Source organism: Abramis brama (genome assembly GCF_963993115.1).
Source record: "Abramis brama genome assembly, chromosome: 18".
Lineage (NCBI taxonomy): Eukaryota > Metazoa > Chordata > Actinopteri > Cypriniformes > Leuciscidae > Abramis > Abramis brama.
Window position 1 is genome coordinate 30,512,206 of NC_139980.1, and position 19,388 is coordinate 30,531,593.

General features: G+C 36.9%; 1 protein-coding gene across 7 annotated transcripts in view; it reads right to left on the reverse strand.

The window, feature by feature from the left end:
* The window catches only part of klhl29 (kelch like family member 29), a 268,904-nt gene that overhangs the window by 94,265 nt on the left and 155,251 nt on the right, over positions 1 to 19,388 (reverse strand). For all 7 annotated transcript variants that reach the window (XM_084091259.1, XM_084091257.1, XM_084091256.1 and 4 more), the window contains one exon: positions 17,323 to 17,847. In XM_084091259.1, coding sequence (XP_083947385.1) covers positions 17,323 to 17,847 — 525 coding nt within the window. The remainder of the gene's footprint in view (positions 1 to 17,322; positions 17,848 to 19,388) is intronic.

Below are 19,388 nucleotides of genomic sequence, written 5' to 3' on the forward strand. Positions count from 1 at the left end.
TTAAAAAAAACATAATTTATTTAAAATAGAAATCTTGTAACAATATACACTACCGCTCAAAAGTTTTATTAAGTTTTATTTTATTTAAACTTTTATTCAGCAAGGATGTTAAATGGATAAAAAAGTGATAGTTAAGATTTATATTATTAGAACTTTATATTCATTAATGATGAAAAAAAATATTAAGCAGACCAACTTTTATTTTTAATTTTATTTTAACCATTATTTTAAATTGTAATAATATTTCACAATATTGCTGTTTTTTCTGTATTTTTGATCACAAGAGATTTCTTTCAAAAACATTAAATAGTAATGTTTCCAAACTTTTCATACTTTAGTTTATTAACTGACTATTAACTATCTATTAGCCACATTAAACTCCTAACTACTGCTTATTAATAGTTAGTAAGGTAGTTGTTACAGTTTAGGTATTGGGTAAGATAAAAGGGATGTAGAATATGGTCATGCAGAATAAAGCATTAATATGTGCTTTATAAGTACTAATAAACAGCCAATATCCTAGTAATATGCATGATAATAAGCAACTAGTTAATAGTGAGAATTAGACCCTAAATTAAAGTGTTACCAAATTTGGGTAACACTTTATAATAACTGCACGCTATTAATAATTAGTTAAGCATTAGTAAACAGTTAATTCATCATATTTAAAGCATCAATAGACATTAATAAGCAGTTTATAAATACAGCTATACATGTTTTATTCTTGATTTAAAAGCATATCTATAATGTGTTTAATAATTGTATTTTCATACTTTATTAATGATCAATTTATCATTTCTAAATAAAGTATTGCATTAAACCGGTTATTTAGGAGTTGTCAGTGGTTCATAAGATAACTTAGAAAGTGTAAGTAAATGATTAAGAAACTATTTAAATACATTTTATTATTCAGTAATAAGTGTCAAAGCATTAATAAATGCTTTATTAACATGTATTTCTACTGTAATTCATGGTTAATTCAGGTACAGTAGTTATAAAGCATTTAGTTGTGGTCAGTTAACTATTTTTGTGAGCTCATCTAAAGTGAGGACTAGTTATGCCACATAAAGCATTTACAAAGGAGATTTAAAGGCTCTCTTTTAAACAAACAAAAAAAAAGAAACAAACACAACACAGTGACATAACAGAAATATTACTATGTATGAATGTACATTTAAATAGTTTATTAATCATTTACTTACACTTTCTAAGTGATCTTATGAACCACTGAAAACACCTAAATTGGTTTGTAAATAATGCAATACTGTATTTAGAAATGATAAATTGATCATTAATAAAGTATGAAAGTACAATTATTAAACACATTATAGATATGCTTACAAATCAAGAACATAATTTATAGCTGTACTTATAAACTGCTTATTAATGTCTAGTAATGCTTTATAAATTATGAATTAACTGTTTACTCGTGCTACCTGTTATTATAAAGTGTTACCTTATAAGGCATCGAGACAAAGACAACAGACACAACACAAAAGGGGAAAGATAAAGATACAAAGTGAGTGAGAAAGAGCCGGAAAAACAAAGTGAATCCGAGAGGAGTTGGTGACAGTTTGTGGACACGTGGAGAGCGGCTGCAGTTTGTCGGCCGTGGTTCAGTGTCTCGGAGCGAACCTGTCAGGCGACGCGCGTGTTATCTTGAGAAGCGAGTGATTAATGAAGGCAGAGCAGAGTTTGGGTACAGAAGAGGCGGTCTGCGAATGATCAATCTTAATGAGCTCTCCTGCCGACTGCATATTAACTGCAGGGGACGTAATGTATGGCTCACAGAGGGTTGCTCCCTTCTTAAGAACCATAATAAGAAGAGACTGCATCACACCAGCCTCCCAAATACATCTCAATGGAAGATGGCAAAATAATTATCTAGCGTTGACTCCTCGCGCCTCGGCGGCGGTAGACGTTCACACGGGGAGACATGCTCGCATTTACACCTGCTTTCAGAAATTACGGTAACAAGCACTGGGATTATTGGAGGATTTTGAGTGGGCTCGTCTTTTTTCTTTATTCTAGTAATATAGAACATGGATGATCCCGCACAAAATCCTCCGATAATCCACTTTATGTACCCCTGTTTGGGATGGCAAATGGACTAGTTTAATCAAAAGAGGCGAATCAGTCCAGGCACGGTAGTACAAGTCATACGAGATGAAACGATCGATTCTTGTGTCCCGATGCCCATTGCCGTTTAGGAATCACCACAGCACCCTATACATCAAACGGATCGTGCCAAAGTGTGATATCGTGTAGTTTGATCCAGGAATAAGTATTCAATACTTAAAGGGATACTTCACCGATTAGCATTAAGCTTTGTATCAGTAGAAACCCGGTAGTATTTTCGAATGACCGTGCTTCTGCCCTTAATGTCTTCAACCCGCCCATAGAGGGTGGGATCTCACGATAAAACGGCGTCTTTTCAGTTTCGAGTCAACTAGTAGCCTAGTTGTTTCATTTCTTCCGATACTGCCCTCTGTAACCGGTAGGCGTGGCTTGGGAGTGGCCTCGTAGGGCAGCGAAGCAAGTGCATTCTGGGAGTTGTTGTCTTTCATCCACATGAGCCAAAAATACATTTTCTGGCTTTTCTCAGTCTAAAAGGCACCAACTTCTAAAATAATTTCACATTTCTACTACATTAAATGACCCAATTTAAATACACATTCATATTTCCAGCGGTGAAATATCCCTTTAAAATAAGTGGTGTAAAAAAATATATTAATTATAAAATATATATTAATAGGTAATATAGGTAGGTAGGTATACTCTACCTCTAAAAATTTGGGTTCAGTAAGATTTTTGTAATGAAGTCTCTTCTGCTCACCAAGGCAGCATTTATTTGATCAAAAATACAATAAAACCAGTAATATTGAACATTTTTGTTTACATTTTAAATATTGAAATATTTTTTATTATTATAGGAAACGGGTGACATCACTTTTTGTTGACGTTCGAAGTATTGTCAAACAAAACGGAGGCTAGCTAGACCCTCTCTCCTCCTCATCCGCGCACTAACCCCCCAAACCACACCCCCAAATCATTCTTGTCGGTTATTGGCTGGAACACTGTTTGTTACGTTTTGTGGTCCAGGCTGGGCCATTTTGTTTTTGTTGCCGTTTGTGGAGCCTGGGCTGTCTACAGAGACCGCGTTTTTTTACAGTGAGTTCAGGGGACAGGCAGCTAGCGGATAGTGAGGAGATGTTTGCTGTATGTGACAAAAAAAAAATTGGCCTAAAAAACACGTGACATCGCTTAAAGCACCTTTAATTTTTTTTAAAGGTATTCATGTGCATCAAAGCATCATTACTGCAGTCTTCAGTGTCACGTGATCATTCATTTGAAGCTCAAGAAACATTTCTTATTATTATCAATGTTTAAAACAGTTGTGCTGTGATAATTATTTGAATTATTTATATTTAATATATATATTTAATATTTTTAAACTAAAATTATAAAATAAAAAAATAAATAAAAAATGACTTTATTATTCTGTTTTAAGTTTGCTTGTAAGATTATCAAAATATGTCCAAACATTTGACTGGTTTATTTCTGTCTATTCTTGTTAATCTAAAGGAATCTTGGGAGTCTCAAAGACATTTTAATTAATCATTTGATAAGTAAAATGTCAACAGAAATCATATATACTCACACATTATACTGAAGGTAATAAAGTGAGACAAAAATGAACTGACAAAACACAGCAAAAATTACTCGCTGGCTAAAATATTTGAGGCTGCTCAATTTTCTATTAAACCTTACTAAATACTTCTTAATTTTAGCCTTGACATGAAGTCTTTGCTAATAAATTCTCATATGGATATCTGAACACAGCCTCCGGCAGCAGACAGCAAAGAAATTGCAATGAACTGTCTCATCTTCATTCCACCGTCTCCCGATGTTGATCAGGGAAGTGCAGTAGGTAAATAGCATCCGTTCATTCCATTAAAGGGATAGTTCACCCAAACATGAAACTTCAATTTCTTTCTTGTGTTGAACACAAAAGAAGATATTTTGAAGAATATGGGTAACCAAACAGTTAGTGTTTCCCATTGACTTCCATAGTATTTTTGGAAGTCAATGGGGACCAACAACTGTTTGGTTACCCATATTCTTCAAAACATCTTCCTTCATGTTCAACAGAAGAAAGAACTTGATGATCAAATGTTGACAGAATATTCATTTTGGGCTGAACCTTTCACTTTCCTATGCAATAAAGATGCATGACTTTTAATTGAGTACACAGAGTCATTTTTAAGGTTTGGCGAATGAACGCTGAATGCATAATTCATCTATTTTGCATAATTAATCTGTTTTGCCATGCCGATCGCAAGCACGGACGCTCCATATGCATCACGTGGCTTGCTAACCCGATGCCAAAGGAGTGAAAACAGCACTAGATATAATCATAAACCAGATATTTTCCTTCCATTGACAGACAGCAATAACTCAAAATTGCTTCCTGCATTCAACAGACAAACGACTAGTTCCAAACATCGTGCTTTTAAACAACACGCTTGGCATTCACCAGCAGGTGTACAACCATCTGAAATTTGCTATTCAAATGTGCAAAATTTAAATGTGATAAATATGAATGTTTCCCATCATGACAAGATGCGTCCGCAATCAAACATTCGGCTCATTCAATCTTTTTGGAGGAAAATGGGAATAACGACGCAGCCACAACAGCCGGCTTCACATTTTGAAGAGCACATTCATCCTCCTAAACACTACGGGTACGCCGGAAAAGGCTTCCCAATCCCATGAATAGCATTAAATGTTGTTGAGGCTAAATGCAGAGGCACTATTTCACTGTACGGTCACGCAGATTTACTAGAGCAGTCAACCAACATGCAGATAACCCACAGGAGTCAAAGATGAAGCCCACGGGTTCGACAGCCATTGGAGGATGATACTGTATGTGGTTGTTATATTATATTGTCTCATTTTAAAGCTTGCATCTAAAAATTGGGAAGACTTTTCTTGTAATTTTGCACGCCGTTCCGCACAAACTCACCTGGCTCTGTGGGGGACTCCTACAGGTTAAGACAAAGATTATTATGGGTAAAAAAAAAGAATTATACACATTTTCTTCCACTCAATGATCATTAGATATGATAGCTTGACTCAGTCTGACTCAGAAGTAGACCTATCATTAAAATGAGAACTTTCTCTTTTGAACTTTAGTTATAATATGCAGCTTTTAATGATGATAACTTATTGATGATAACATTTTTTATAAATTATTAATTTGATTAATAATTGAATTATGTTTATAAATTATTCATATTTTTATCATAAGCAGTGAGCTGGTTTCTTTTTCTTGTCAATATGAATTTAGTTCATAAAAATAATATTATAAAAAGTATGTACAGTAGATTTTATAATTTTATCATCAATAAGTCAAACTGAATCTGAACACTTTTTCTTGAAAATTTTGCTTGTTAGTTATATTAATTTGATGTATTGTTAATGCAATAACATTCAAAAGTTTAAATGTGTCTTAAGTATCCAAAAACTTTTTAAAGACTGTATATTATATGTATAAATAACATTTGATATACCTCTATAAGGTCTATAACTAAAACGAGATATCTCTTTCGAAATTTTCTGATAATATTTAGCTTTCAAGGGTTAACTGACACTAAAATTTTATAAATGATATACATAATTTATATTACTTTATATTATATAAATTATACATATATTATATAAATAATTTATTTTAATTATATATTTTTTGCTATTATATACAACTCAAAAGCAGTGAGCTGGTCTATCATGGTCTTGTCCAAATAAAAAAAAATAAAAAAAAAATAATAATAAATAAAAAAAAATAAAATAAAAAAAATAAAAATAAATAGTGCTGTCTTAATTTAATGTATTGTTGTCTAATGCAGTGACATTCAAACATTTACATGTATATCCAAATACTTTTTGAAGACACTCTATATAATTAATTGCAATGTACCTCTACAAGGATATAATTTTATTTTTGCTTTAGATAAACCCAATGCTTCAACTGACCTCATTATTTCAGATTATCAGTTAAGACTATAAGGCAAAAAAAGCTATTAAGGACACAAATAAACACGCTCATTAAAATGTCTGAAACTTGCAGTGTGGCTTCCAGATAAGCTCGTAATTAGGAGACACAATGACAGCAATATTTTAATAAATGCACACAAATGCAAAAGTTTATATGGGAGAGACAGAAGCAGCACAGGCCCTGCATGCGTCGAGGCGGGACGCTCCCGGGGTGGCCCTTGTATCGCAGTGTTAATCATCTGTCTAAACTGATTAGTTTCCTAATTGAACAGCCAAAACTACCCGTGCCATTTTAGGTGGTTTGTCTGGAACAGCAGGGGAACGCTACTTGAACACTCTCGAGCTGTTTTATACAACAATCCCGAGCCCTTGTGAGCGCCGCGGCTGTGGCTTTGCTTTAAAACCACAGGCTCTTTATTTACAATGATGCATCATGGGATTTGGTGTACTGTAGGGCACCGAACCCTCATGGAGGTGCTTATGTGCACACGGGGATCATTTTACATATTTCTATTATCATCCAGACACAATATCTGAAGAAGAAAACACATTCCGGCTGCTGGGGGAGCGTTCATGAGCATCGGACGAGCACAAAAAGAGAACATTACGCAACTCTGGATCGATTTTTCCACATGCTATTTTTCGATATAAGGTTATGTCCTCCACCACATGCTTATCCCCGCAGAGTTATGCCATCATTCCTCCAGTCCCTGATCATTAACAGAGATGTGCGTTCATTTATAAATGCGCTCAGGCCGTGAGCGTGTGGCTCTCGAGGCAGGGCGTACGACGCATGGCCCGAGGCTGATCTGTCTTAATGAGACGAGGAATCCTGCAAAGAGTCTGTGTTTGCCTCCATGTCAACGACGCAGTAGCTTGTCTCGACTCATTCCTCAAGACGGACTCACGGGGAGTCTGAACCGCGTCGGATAACACGACTGTCATTTCCAAGCGAACAGATAAAAGTCTCACGAGTTCTAGTTTCACTTAATGGCATTGCGAATGGTGGATGAGCTTTCTGACTCTGAATTCACAAAGTGCTTTAAAAGACACACTTTGCAAATAACACCCAACTTGATTAGTGGGGCCAACATACATAATATTAAACACCTATTATGTTTATTACATCTACAGATAAATAATAATAATGTTGTTGTTGTTGTGCGTGTATACAGACAGACAGACAGACAGACAGACAGATAGACAGACAGATAGATAGATAGATAGATAGATAGATAGATAGATAGATAGATAGATAGATAGATAGATAGATAGATAGATAGATAGATAGATAGATAGATAGATAGATAGATAGATAGATAGATAGATAGATAGATGCACAGACAGAGAGATAGATGGATGGATAGATGGATGAATTGATGGTACAGATAGACAGACAGACAGACAGACAGACAGACAGATAGATAGATAGATGGTACAGACAGACAGATAGAAGGATGGATGGATAGACTGATTGATTGATTGATAGATAGATAGATTAAAATCCATTGCTTTTAACAATACATTTCAAGTGCATAATCAGTGCAGTGTTCTTTTCCATTCTGTTAGGCTCCATTCAACTGTTTATTTTACACACGAGTGGGTTTTATATGATATAACACCTCCTAAGAAACGAGTCTCATTTGGTAAACGACTCTAAAGTAGATAAATTATAGAGGGCTTCCTTAAGGCTGACTAATCATTCAGACAACCCACTGACTAGTCAAGTTTAAAAATGCACATCCCGCAAACACACACACACACACACACTGAATACATTCACTCACACTTCACAGTGCAATCTGATGATAAATTGCCATTTCAAACCCAACGAGTGAGTCAAATCCATTTGTGTTTGAACATTTTTCTATTTGCCTGGGAAACAACATAATCCTTTTACTTGTGAATTCTGTCACCGGCAAAAATCCTCCCAAAACAATCTCTGCTGCACACTGAATTTTACAGAGGTTTCTAACTCTCCTCGATCAAATAAGATATTCATGTCTGTTTTGGTGGCAATCGGGGCCAACGTCTTGCAAGTAGGGCTGGGCGATATATATAAAAAATCTTGATATGTTTGCATTTGCTTTTAAATAAAAACAAACAAACATGTTTTTCTTTTGCCCCCATTAAAAAAAATAAAATAATAATTAGATAGAAAAGCTATAGTTATAAAGTAAATACGAAATGTTTAGTACAAATTTAAGCAGTTAAAAAAAAATCTAGACCAAGTGATCACTTACTGCTTTTTATTAAATGAACACATGTAAATGTAACTGAAGTAGTGCAAAACGAGTACAGAGAGTGCGTTCTGCGATGATCTCCCCGGTTTGTTCATTTGGAAAGTAATTGGTTTGCAGACAAGCGGATTTCAGCTCCCAGCCATCAATAAAATGATTGGTAAGACTGATGTAGGGTTCGTAGGTTCGGTTTGTCTATAGATCGGAAGTGATCACGAAGTGCGTTATCTGAGAAAGCTTCTTTGACAGCTGTTCGGGAGCGCGTCCTTGGCAAAGTATTTACAGAAATGCAAATTATATCGGGGGTTGATTGTCTTTAGCAGCCGTTTGAAGCCAGGTTTTTCCACGGTACTGACAGGAATCATCCCAGCTAGCAAAAAGTCGTCTATTAGACGTTGAATAGACGTAAATCTTCAACGTCTAATTACGACTTTTCAACGTTGAAAACAGGTCGATCTTCAACGTCTTGATGGAATATATAAAACTCTTTAAATTAATTTTAGATAATAATGAACATGGTTTGGTAGTTTGTTTTTCTCTGTTATTTTAGCATGTATAACAGACTTATCCTGTCTTAGATTATCAGGTGAAAACATGTGGTATCTTAGATCAGGGATGGGCAACTTCGGTCCTGGAGGGCCACTGTCCTACAGAGTTTAGCTTCAACCTTAATCAAACACACCTGAACAAGCTAATCAAGGTCCTCAGGATTACTAGAAAATTACAGGCAGGAGATTTTTTCAGGGTTGGAGCTAAACTCTGTAGGACAGTGGCCCTCCAGGACTGAAGAAGTTGCCCATCCCTGTCTTAGATGATCAGTTGAAAACACGTAGTCAAACAGTCCGGCCGAAACTACTTAGTTGAAATCATGTCGAAAACCAGTCCAAGGCGGACCGACTTATTTTCAACCATATTTCAACGTTGAAAGACGGTAATTGTTTACTAATTGGGTTCATTGGGATATCTTTGTTATCATTGGCTATGTGAAATGTGACCGCCGAATTTCTTCCCACTTTTCACTATTTCTCACATATGGCACACCGCAAGAGAACAAGTCAACCAGCTTTATTTGTTTAGGGACGACAGGCCTACCAGATTTTTGGGCAGATGAAGAGGCCGAGGCTAGTGATGATGGCTCAAGGAGTTGCATGCATTGCTCGTACTGCACAGGATGATGAAAGAGATTAGTGGTGCGACCACCCTTTGTTGCTATTGTAAGCTCGCACTCGATCGGCCCAAAGCCGGCACCCGACCAGCGCGGAAGGTCTTTACGTGTTACTGTCTTTTTCTCGAGGCAAAGTATTTTTTGATTAAATGCAGTACATTTGAATATGTATTCTCTCGTTATTTCATCTGACTCCATAAATGAAAAGGTTTTAATGATATCTGTGCATCATTAAATGTGAGCGAATGTTTGACTATTCTTTTTAACTCTGATCAATACAATAACATCAAATGCTCTAGAATAAAGAGAAAAGATGCAAACCTAACATTAAAATACATGATGCTAAGAGTTTTGGTCACTCTTAGCATCATGGGCCAACTTGAGTTACAAAAAGGCCCCGAACCCTTTGCTGCATTCCATTATGAAACTTCTTTCACATGGAATTATCTGCTAACAATGGGAATTTACATTCAGAGTTGACACCTTTTGGGGGGTAGGAGACCATTTGTCTTGAGAGACCACCTTCCTTTGTGTGCCAGTTATCTCTAAACTCTTAAAAACCTTATTACCTTTTGTTTTACTTATTTGGAAATGAGACATTTGCACCAGTCGCACTGAGACATTTCAAATGATACCAAACATGTATAATACTCGATGATAATTATTCACATCAAACCATATGTATTTTGGGGTAATTTTCATGTGGTCTCAGCATGAGAGAGGGGGAGTGGGGAAGAGGGGGAGAGATGTATTCTGAGGTGAGACTTTGTGTCTCAAATGGTGAGTTCAAATGTTAATTTCCAGAGAGGTCCTTTGTCCTCTCAGGGCCTCAAGTAGACAGCCTGGCATTTATCTAATTTCTCTTACACTATTATCTTATTGCAGACCCCCACCCCCCCCACCCCCACACACACACGTCTGTTGCGCGGTAATACGTGACAAGACGAAAACGGGACTTAATATTGGACGTTCTTTGGGAAAGTATGCCTGAATTTGAAATATTTGATATTCACGATATTTTCAAATTTTACATCAGCGTCAAAAATATTGTGATATTATCACAAATATTCAATATATATCACCCAGCCCTACTTGCAAGTCTATAAATATGGGCCCAGTCTCCAATCTGTCTTGTTCTGTTGCAAAATGTAGTGTTTTTAGGCAGCTGCTCATTGAGAAACAATATATTTTGAAGCGTGTCTTCCCTTCTGAGTGCGACAGAGCAGTGCCACTGGCATCTTTCCCAAAAACAGCTGTCGGCCTTAAACATCACATGTCACTGGCAAAGACTACACTTCCCCCATTTCTCAAAGCCGTATATTTATGCTGAAAAGACACTCAGAAAATTTAAAATCAGCTCAATGGCAGTGAAACAACCCCTGGGCAGCCTTAAATGTCTTCAACTTTTTGAAGTTTTTCTTTTGAAAAAGAATATGTTAAAGATTCCACTGATCAAGATACAATGACTGCAATCTGATCTTTCAATCAAAAGCAGAAGACAGACTAGAAACAGATCCATTCATGGTCAGAGATGTGTGATCACCTTTTAGATGAAATGAGAGATTCGATATGAACTAGAAATCTGATCTTATGAAAAAGGGCACATAGAGGATAGAAGTGCATACTGTTACACTAATGAGTCCCTCTCTGCCAGACTTTAATATGGATTTTATTTTTGTGCCATAGATTAAATGGATGTGAACTAATGATAAAATGTAGCAACACTCATTTGTCAATGGATTTGTAAACCGCAGTGCCTTTCCTTTAATATCACTGAGCAACTTTTATGTGTAAGCTTATATTCTAGTAAATTGAAATCACTCTGCACAAAAGTTGGGGGTGTGTGTGTTCTTTGAAAAAAAAAAAAAAAATTGGCACTCAGATAGAGGATAGTCTGAATATTAACCAGAGCAATTTTGGAGTCTCTATCTCAATCCCTCTAGTGCTACAAATTTGCAACCGTCTTCATGCTAATAACTTTTGAACCGTAAGGGCTAGAAACAAAATTCCTTTGCCCAGGGCTCGCAAAATTTCAAAATCGCTGGTAGCCCTTCGGGCAGGCACTCTTCAGATTTTGGTAGCCCCGAAATGAATTTTACTAGCCCAGATAAAAAGACAATTTTTAATGTAGAAAATTGGTTAGGAGTCAAAACAATGAATCAAAACACAAATATCAGCAAATATGCATCTGGTTCTAACTGAACTGAAATGTGTGTGACCAGTATGGAACATGAATCAGTCTGTGTCTGTGGCTCAGCCCCCAATGAGGGTATGATGAAAAAAAAGAAAGAAAAAAAGGTAACACTTTAGTTTAGGGTCTAATGCTCACTATTAAGTTACATTAACATGCAGATGGCAGGGTTTTATCATCACTGAGGTCCCGAATGTGAGGTAGGCTAGTCAGGGGGGTTCGGGGGCACCCCCGAGAACATTTTGATTTCTCTGATCTACATATGTGCATTTTAAGATGTTTTGAAGGCCAAAAAAATTGGATAACAATAGCTTTAAAACCATGTCTCGCAGCTGATTATTTTTCTCTCCTCATCAGCATCACACTCTTTTTCTCTTTGTTTTTCTCTTGCTCTGTCTCTTCCCCTCCTAAAGCTGAGCTTTGACTGATAAAGGCTTTTCATTTTTGTCTGTCAGTGAAGTAAACATAGGGTCAACTGATAGATTGATTTATGAATCATTTTCTCAGACGCGTTAATTTACTGAAAGCTACTAAGAAAGCTAGGTAGCCTAACTAAGTTTTTATTAAATTCATTCACAGTATGTACACATTCATTATTGATCTTATTCCTAATGCAGGGCCGTAGACAGGGCTTTATAATAAAAGAGGTCCTAAATTTAAGGTTGTTTGGGGGTTCAAATTTTTTATTTCTCTGATATGTGCATTTCAAGATGTTTGAAGGACAAAAAAAGGATAAGAAATAGCTTTAAAACCATGTCAGTGGGCAGTAGATTATTTGTCAATACCTGCTCTCACTTCTTATCCATCACTCTTTCTTTTTCTCTCAGTCTCCTCATCTTGCCCTGTCTCTTCCCCTCCTAAAGCTGAACTTTTTTAATTTACTGAAGGCTACAAATTGTATATTAATTCTCAACATGTACACATTCATTATTAATCTTCTGCCTAACATGATGAAAACGGCTTTGTTAATGCTCTGTTAATGTCCCCTCACAATGACAGTAAACTAATTATTAGTCACGTTACATAGGCCTATTTTCAGTTCAAAATGGCGAAATTCGACAAAAGTATATTCGTTTGTCTGATTATTTTTGTCATTCGTTTCACATTTATGACCTAAAAAAGCTGTCAAATATGAAATGTTTAGTTTAGCTACTTACATCTTATCTCGCAATTGACTGTAAACTGAAGCGAGTATGGCAAGCCGTTTTAACTTTTATTCATTTCCAGGATATGAATTGTTGATATCAAGAATTACATTTTTGATATCAACAATTAAATTGTTGATATCTGTAATTATATTTTCACTAGTGAAATGTCACCATAGGCTGCCATTCAAAATCAATTGTTGATATCAAGAATTGATTTCTTACTAGTAGAAATATAATTTTTGATATCAATAATTACATTGTTACTATGCGAATTACTGATATCAAGAATTCAATTGTCACTAGTTGAAATGTCTATTCTTGATATCAACAATTTAATTGCTACTAGCAAAAATTTTAATTTTTGATATCTGAAAATGTATTTCTGATATCAATATAATTTCAGATATCTAAAATGGCTTTCTTACTAGTAACAATCACATTCATGATATCATAAATTAACATTGTCACTAGTGAAAATGGAATTATTGATATCAAAAATGAAAATTTAATTGTGGATATCAAGAATTAGCATTGTTACTAGTGGAAATGTAATTTCTGATATCAAAAATAGCCATTGTTACTAGTAGAAATCTAATTCCTGATATCAATAACTATCATTTTAACTAGTGAAAACTGAATTGTTGATATCAAGGATTCATATCCTGGAAATGAATAAAAGTTAAAACGGCTTGCCATAAGCGAGTCGCTCTGCTCAAATTTGCGGTCAGCAGCTTCTGTGTATATAAAGCCCGCCTACTTTGATTTGATTGGTCATCTCAAATATTCTGACATTGACAGACCAATGAGACTCAGGTGAACAACACACACACACACACACCCTGTCCTCTGTTTCTGACGTGTGCTCTGCTCGGCGCCGCTGCGGATTGAAGATGAAGAACGTGCTGAATCTGATTATAACAAGACTGAAGCGAACACTATTTCAGATAGCCCGTCGGGCAGGCCGGTTATGCATTTTGGTAGCCCGACTGGAAAACACAATAGCCCCGGGACGTCGGGAGAGCGATTTTGCGAGCACTGTTTGCCCGTTGATTCCTTAACTCAAGCCAATTCGATTAATTTTCCGTCATTGAAATCTTTCAAAAAGCTGCACATCAGTGCCAGTTTGCAACTGGCTGAAAAGAATATTATGATCAAAATACTGTAATGATGTAATCAGAATTTATGTCTGTCTAAATCCAATAAGTACATATTATTTTACAGACATAACTACCTAAATTTAATGCCACTAACCAGACACAATTTGGTAAATTTTTCAGGTGTACTGGTGCACCCTTTGACTCCTGAGAGATGCACCGATTGCAATTTTCTTGGCCGATTGTGTGACCTGCCGATACCGATTTTTGCAGTTTCCGATTTACTTACTAAGACCTATGATTAACAGCATTTACAAACAAAAATCTAATTTTCTTCAATGCAAAATTTTATTTTCATTAAAAAAAACACAAGTAAAATGTCAGTAATAAAATAAGAACAAATAAACAAATTGCAAAAAAAAACTAAAAACAGCACAAATAAATGCAATAGAATAAAGAGGGATATGAAATAAACACGGCTTTAAAGGGTTAGTTCACCCAAAAATTATGTCAGTAATTACTCACCCTCATGTTGTTCCAACCGCGTAAGACCTTCGTTCATCTTCGGAACACAAATTAAGATATTTTTGATGAAATCTGAGAGCTGATCACTTCTCCATAGGCTGCTAGGTGACCGAAACTTGCTGGCCCAGAAAAGTTATTAAAGAGATCGTTAATATAGTCCAAGTGACTACAGTGGCTCAATCTTTAGTATATCAATCGACGAGAATACTTTTTGTTCGCAAAAACAAACAAAAATAACGACTTTATTCCACTATTCATTTCCTTCTCTCTGGGCCTCGTAGTGTTTTTGCGCTGCGCGTCTGTGTTGCACGTCACCACGTAGGCTCACAATTGGCCGACGCTGGTCATGTGTGTGATGCGTGTTGACGTGTAACACAGACGCGCTGCGCAAAAACACTACGAGGCCCAGAGAGAAGGAAATGAATAGTGGAATAAAGTCGTTATTTTTGTTTGTTTTTGCGAGTATTCTCGTCGCTTGATATACTTAAGATTGAGCCACTGTAGTCACTTGGACTATATTAACGATCTCTTTAATAACTTTTCTGGGCCAGCAAGTTTCGGTCACCTAGCAGCCTATGGAGAAGTGATCAGCTCTCAGATTTCATCAAAAATATCTTAATTTGTGTTCCGAAGATGAACGAAGGTCTTACGCAGTTGGAACAACATGAGGGTGAGTAATTACTGACAGAATTTTCATTTTTGGGTGAACTAACCCTTTTTGAAACCAGAGTTTTCCAGGTGGGTCTAACAGTAAGTTAGCACTTTGGTAAGAAATACTACAGAAATCAAAGTAATCAAAATGTAAAATAACACTGGATAGTCTTTATTGTAAAAATGAAATACAGATCAATGCGTATAAATAAAGTTACAAAAGTTATTCAGTCAAGAGCAGAGAGTGATTTTCTTTGTCTTTTCTTCTTTGATTAACATGACAGAGAGCAGCAGGAATATTAGGCTGCTGTCACTTTAAGAGCTTATGTACAGATCCAATATACTGTTACACAACATGTGTTATCTTTCTCAACTAAATGAGTTCCAAAACTGACTGTGTTTAACTGAATACTCTGTGTATTTGCCCGTTTCAGCGCAGTAAGAGAGGCGGCTTTATGTCGATCGGTGCATCTCAAGTGTAAAGCCAGCCAATCAAACTGAAACTGTTCATCTTCTGTGAGCTTTTGCCATTTTGTGTTCAGTATGCATGATAATGGTCAGTGAACGGATTGAGGCTGAGACAGTTTCCCAACTGGACGACAGCCAAATGAAGCCAAATCGGTCAAACGAACCAACATAAAACACACTGTGTGGAACAGAGTGTTCTTAGAAAGCATTCCACACTCAGAACTATTTGATGGGAACATGTTCCATTTAATAACAGCCAGAAGCACAGAGAATGGCCCTCCAAATCTATGGTAGCACAGAGTGAGGCCAGACGGTCACGCTGCCACTGCTGCTAACCTTGCCCACTGCACTTAAGCACAACGCAGCTTTATTAAGAGAGAAAACTCGGACTCTTCATGCTGCTTCTGCTGTGTGCTGACCCATGAAGGATCTGCGCTTCTTTAAAAGGATGTAGCAGCAGGAATCAGAGCTGAAAGCGGCAGGGAACCCAAGTTCTCCGTCAACCAGATCTTAGAATTAAAGTCATCCGATGTTCTAATTTGGTCAACAAGGTGAAACGTCAGCTGACCATCAAAGTCAAGAGAACCAGAACGTTTCTAGCTAATTAAAAAAAGTGAACGGTACAGTATGTTACTATTCAATCCATTGCAATTCATAACAAAACAACTGGATCGCAATTGAAACTGCAGCAAATGAGCGAGAGAAAATAAATCTTTAGTTTTAGTCTCTGACAACATGGAGAAACATTAGATAACCAACTTCTTCATATACTGAACTATAGGAAATTATATGAAAGAACAAACAAAAAAAAAAATTTATACAAGGACCTAAAGTATCAATGTAATGCAATAAAGCAAAAATTCCAATCAAATATATCAATATATGACTGCATCAGTAGAGTACACTGAAAACCCTGCTGATCAAAATAGCTTAAACCTGACTTGCTGGTCTAAGCTGGACATCAAACTTGTTTACAACTCAAACCAGCTTAGACCACCAAGTCATGTTACATTGGTTTAAGTTGTTGTTGTTTTCTCAGCATGGAAAAATATAAAAAGAAAACATTTGCTAAGACTGATACAAACAAGACTTAATTTACAGAGACATAAAGCAACTGGATTGCAGTATTATGTAAGCGGTGCCTTTCACATGGCACATTAGTCTGCTATAGTGCTCACGACAGGAGAGCTAAACCTGCTTCAATGCCACTGCTTTAACTGTTCTTTGAGCAGTTACATTTCAAAAATGCATGCAAAGTCTAATGTAATTGGCTCTTTTGCATCTTAAGAGACAATTGCAAGTTGCATCGATGTGGAAAGTAAATTGCACTCATTTTATAGAGCTCATAAAAAAAATCAAATGAGCTTCGAAAGCCAATCTAAACCTAGATTAAAAGCTTCATTAAATGTGAAAATTGCTCAGGGAATACACAACATCTGTTTCTGGACTGACAGAGTCTCGTCCAAGGTTATCTTGTACAAACAACGATTTACAGCTTCGAAAGCCGTCAAGAATTCACAGCAGGAGACTCTTAGGAACCGGCATAAAAGTTTGCAAGGAAGAGGCCCTGATTATGTGACAGTTGTTTCAGGACTGAATCCGCGACCTTGGAGATGCTTTCATACCGTGGGTTGTTACTCAAGAGGTTTTAACAAGGTCTCGCTGACATGTTTGTGGTCAATTTCCTTGCCGATATCAAATGCAATTCCCTGGAAAAGATATTTCAAGACATCCTCGGGCACGTTCATTAGTTGCAAATGCATAATCTAAGGGAAGCGCTTACCTTTCGGATGACTCGGGTCCGTGAACTCGTACTTCCCCATTCCGACTGTACGGAGCATCTGAAGCCCGTTCTGACTTTCTTGATTCACAGAGGCCGGCGTTGGCTGAGTCGTCGCTTGCCCGTTCGTTAGCGGCAATGCGGCGGAAGGCAAAGTCGGAGGCTGTATTAGTGGGTGCGTCATGTGACCGTTTCCCATCACACTCTGAGGGGCTGGGTGGACTACCTGGCCGGCCGTCGTCAGGGGCGACGGGGTGATTTGCGGTTGGCTGGTGGCGTAGGGCGACTGGTTCTGTATGTTGAGGACCAGGCTGCCTGGCGGTTGGGAAGAGAGGGGAGGAAGCTGGAAGTGTGCGGTCATGAGCGGATGGTGTGGGGGGATGGGCGATTGGATGGATGGGGTCACGCCGATGATGGGAGACTGGACGGACACTCCTTGGCTGTAGACGGGCGGCTGTGGCATCCCGTACGAATGAGCCATCATGCTGGCCTGACTGACCGAGACCACTGGAGGCACCCATGGGGGCCCTGCGGAACAAGAACAGAAGAACCAAGTCAAGGACAGCCAACATCCCATTTGACATTCAGCCACACACTTTATTTGGTGGAAAACCATGTGCTACTCATTTTTTTTATTATATGGAATCACAAGGTGATAAACGAACCTTTGTCATCTTTGTGGATCGGGAAAGTCTGCTTCTATCCTATAGCTAATTTTAAGAAAGTGTCCGCTAAAATAAAAAATAACCAAAAACCAGAATAGAAGGAACTTTTGGATGTTATTTGGAGGAGATTGATTTAACGTCTTTGTGAATTGCTCTTCATATTACCTCTGTAAAGAGACAAATTTTCAAGTGATATTCAATGAGGGGATTGCGAGATATATTTGGCTGTTGTTTACATTATTCAATAGCCTGCATGTCCTATTGAATGGTCCACAAAAATATTAAGCTGCCAAACTGTTTTCATCATTGATAATAATAGTAAATGTTTCTTGAGCAGCAAATCATCATATTAGAATGATTTCTGAAGGATCACGTGACACTGAAGACTGGAGTAATGATGCTGAAAATGTTTCAGTGAAACCAGAACTAGTGTTTGGTTCTGGGTGTGGGATTTCCTCATAACAACTCCATTTTCCACTGTGAAGGGGCATTCACTGGGAAATATTTATTTCTTTATGCATTATTCATCTTTTGAGGGTCAAATCAGAGTCATTCATCAATGCAGTAATCCAGCAAGGTTACGACAGATGAGTGTACGCAAGAAGCAAAAACTTACTCGCTCTTACTGTTTATATTCATCTCCACACTATCACTATAATTTCAGAGACAGACAGAGTTATGATAGCAGATCCCAAGGGTGCTTACACACTAGAGAAACGTTTGATTTAAAGGAAGGTGTAAAATCTGTTTTGAGAGAGTGGGAAGAGCTGGGTCAGTCTAAAATCAAGTGGGAATACAGAGAATTGGATATCTGAAAACCTGGACCTGTCTGAGCTTCACATTGGTTGATGGATGTTTACGTGAGTGTATCAAAATACACAATTTTCACAAACCCTCGTGTTTCTCCTTTGCCGCACCAGACGCATTGAAATCAATGGATTAGTGTCCTAATACTGGACTAGACGTTTCATGGGTTTGACATTGGTGTACACTGAAATATTTTTTTTTTAAAGTTATCGGTCTTTCTACTTCAATATTAAAATGTTACTTCTTGTTTCTTTGTATGTATTTGTGAATTTTATCAATTTCTGAGTGCATTTTTTTCAGTGAATTTACCTAAAATTGTACACTGTAAAAAAAAATTACATCCCCAAGTCAAAAATTTCTAGTGACTGATAACATCTAAATTTTTCAATTAGTCTGACGTATTATTTCTCATTGAGCCAATGTTAACAGACTATTGCAACAAGAATTGCACTTGGGCCAATTAAAAAATTTAGATGTGACCAGTCACTAGAAAATTTTGACTTGGAGAGGTTAGAAATGTTTTACAGTGTATAAAGATCATGAAAAGTTGTATTGTGGTGTACTTATGGCTAACCCATTTTTAAATACAATGACATA